At 40.7% G+C, this 2,608-nt stretch overlaps 1 protein-coding gene across 1 annotated transcript; it reads right to left on the reverse strand.

Annotated features, from left to right (window-relative positions):
* Positions 1-906: 906 nt before the first annotated feature.
* On the reverse strand, positions 907-1,684 carry LOC311181454 (olfactory receptor 8B3-like; the record flags this gene model as incomplete). Its single annotated transcript, XM_084249924.1, is given in 2 exon segments — positions 907-1,392; positions 1,394-1,684. Coding segments are annotated over 2 exon segments (777 nt in total).
* Positions 1,685-2,608: the final 924 nt, after the last annotated feature.

A 2,608-nucleotide genomic window follows, 5' to 3' on the forward strand; every position in this document is an offset into this window, starting at 1 on the left:
CACAATTTGCAGTGAAGACATATCTTTGAATCCTACTACTTGTATCAGTAACTGTATGGTTAAGAATGAAATGTCTTCTGTAGTATTTGTCACATCTATGTGCAATCTGCATAGCAAACTACTTATTCAACTCACTATATTTGTTCAGAATAGAAATAATCCAAGAGACAAAAGGAGTATAAAAATATTGGGGGAAGTCAGTGCATATTTTCCCTTTATAATCATGCTATTAGAACTCTAGAAAATATGTGCAAGAAGGAGGAGATATAGAAGCAAAAAATAACACAAGATCAGCTCTCTGGGTATTAATAAGGTAAGCTTATTATAACACACCTAACACAACCTGTTCATATTAACATGGCTATGAACAAAGCCTCTTCTTGAAAAACACTAATAAAAATTAAATTAAAAAGTAAATATCTTTACTTTTTAAAAATTTTTTTAAAAAGATTTATTTATTTATTTATTTATTTATTTATTTATTTATTTATGCAAGCACTGGGTACAGTCAGAAGCGCAGGAGGGTGAGAGAATTCATCAGAGCCAGAGCGGGGAACAGAGCAGGCAGAAGGACCGAAGTACACTGCTGAGGGGAGCAGCGGGCGGCAGAAGAGGTCTGCGCGCCATGTGGGACCCTCCTCTGGTGGCGGGGAGCAGCTGGGGATCGAACCGGCGCTGCAGAGGCTGTGGGCAGCTTCGCAACCCAGCGCTCAACCACTGAGCCACCAGGGAGGCCCAAATATCTTTACATTTTAACTCCTAATTAGAACATGTGAAGCAGGGCTTTCTTCAGTGCAACCTTGACATCCCTGTTTCTTAAACTGTAGATCAGGGGTTCAGCATGGGTTCCATATTAGTGTAGAAAACTGAAGAAACTTTTCCCTGCCCCATAGATCCATGAGAGGATTATTTAAGATACATAAATGCTGATGAACCCAAAAAAAGGGAAATAGCAATGATGTGGGAGCTGCAGTTACTGAATTCTTTTGATCCTCCCTGAGTGGATCTAATATGAAGACTGCTAGTGAGGATGAAGATGTAAGAAATTGGGATGGTAACACTTGGTACTGTGATATTAATGCCCATGACAATAAGTACTACTTCATTGACATAAGTGTTGGTGCAAGAGAGTTGAAGGAGGGGGAAGATGTCACAGAAGTAATGGTTGATGACATTTGCATTGCAGAAGGTTAATCTAAGCATGCATCCTGTGTGGGCAGTGGCTCCAGCAAATCCCATCACATATGCAGCAAAACTTGGCAGAGAACAGACCTGATGGGACATGGTAACTTTATACAGCAGTGGAGTACAGATGGCCACATAGTGATCATAGGCCATTGAAGTCAACATACAGCATTCCAAGATGACAAAAAAAAAAAGAAAGAAAAACAATTAAGTCACGCACCCAACGGTAGGAAATTATATTCTTCTTTGATACAAAATTCTTTGGAGTAAAAACAGAAGAGTAGCAGAGATCAATGAAGGATAGATTGAAAAGGAAATAGTACATGGGGGTGTGGAGGTGAGAATTTAGACCAATAAGGCTGATCAAGCCAAGGTTGCCCACCATGCTAACAACATAAATCATTAGAAACAGATAGAAGAGAGGCTGCTGGAGCTCTGGATGGTCTGTTAATCCAGCAATAATAAATTCAGTCACTAAAGAGTCATTTCTCGCCAGCATAATTATCTTCAAAAATCTGTGAGAACAGAAGAAAATTCCATTAATAGGGAACCCAGCTCTCCCCTTACAAGCTCTCAGTTATGAGGAGGTACTCAGACAGGTAGAAATCAAGTAAGTTCTCCTTTTTTCATGGTGTCTGATTGTAGCCACATACTTCTCACAACATATCACTTGTCTTTTGTCTGCATAAGCTGCAGGTGACAAAAAAATTTCTCCTGTCTGTATTACAAGAGAGGGATGGAGTACTGAGGATCAAAGCTACCTGCTAATGAGCTTCAATAGTATGCTTGTTTCCCCAAATTCATCTGTTTCTTAGCTTCCTAGTTTCCAATCCTGTTTCTATTACCCACCAGAAACCTCAGTTGCTCTGCGATATGCATCAAGAAAGGCAGGATTTCTCCAGGGTAAACACGCTACAAATACTCATTCCCAAGAAGGGAGTCCTTAACAGTTTATAGGACTTTCGGACACCTTCCTACAAGATTCCATGTAGTCACTAATTGGTAACAATGAGGAGAGCCGTGGTAGTCTGAGATTTATAATAAACTATGCACTCCAGCATTTCTCCTCATTCTTTTCTCTATTCCATCTAGTTGAGCAGAAAATGAATGAGGAAGGTGAGTGTGCTTTCCTGAATTTTGTAGGATGACATGAAAAATAATAATTTGGGTGCTGATTAAACTAGTTGTTAAGTTTGTGAAAATATATCAAGTGTATAGTTAGATAAAATATTCTATGCAAGTAGCATTTTTCAATTGAAATGTCATTTAAAAAAGATAAATCGGGCCTCCCCCGTGGCCCAGTGGTTGAGCGCTGGGTTGCGAGGCTGCCTGCAGCCTCTGCAGCACCGGTTCGATTCCCGGCCACCGGGCGAGGGTCCCACATGGTGCGCAGACCTCTCCTGCCGCCCGCTCTTCCCCTCAG

The sequence above is a fragment of the Talpa europaea genome (genome assembly GCF_964194135.1).
Source record: "Talpa europaea genome assembly, chromosome: 12".
In the NCBI taxonomy this organism is placed as follows: Eukaryota; Metazoa; Chordata; class Mammalia; order Eulipotyphla; family Talpidae; genus Talpa; species Talpa europaea.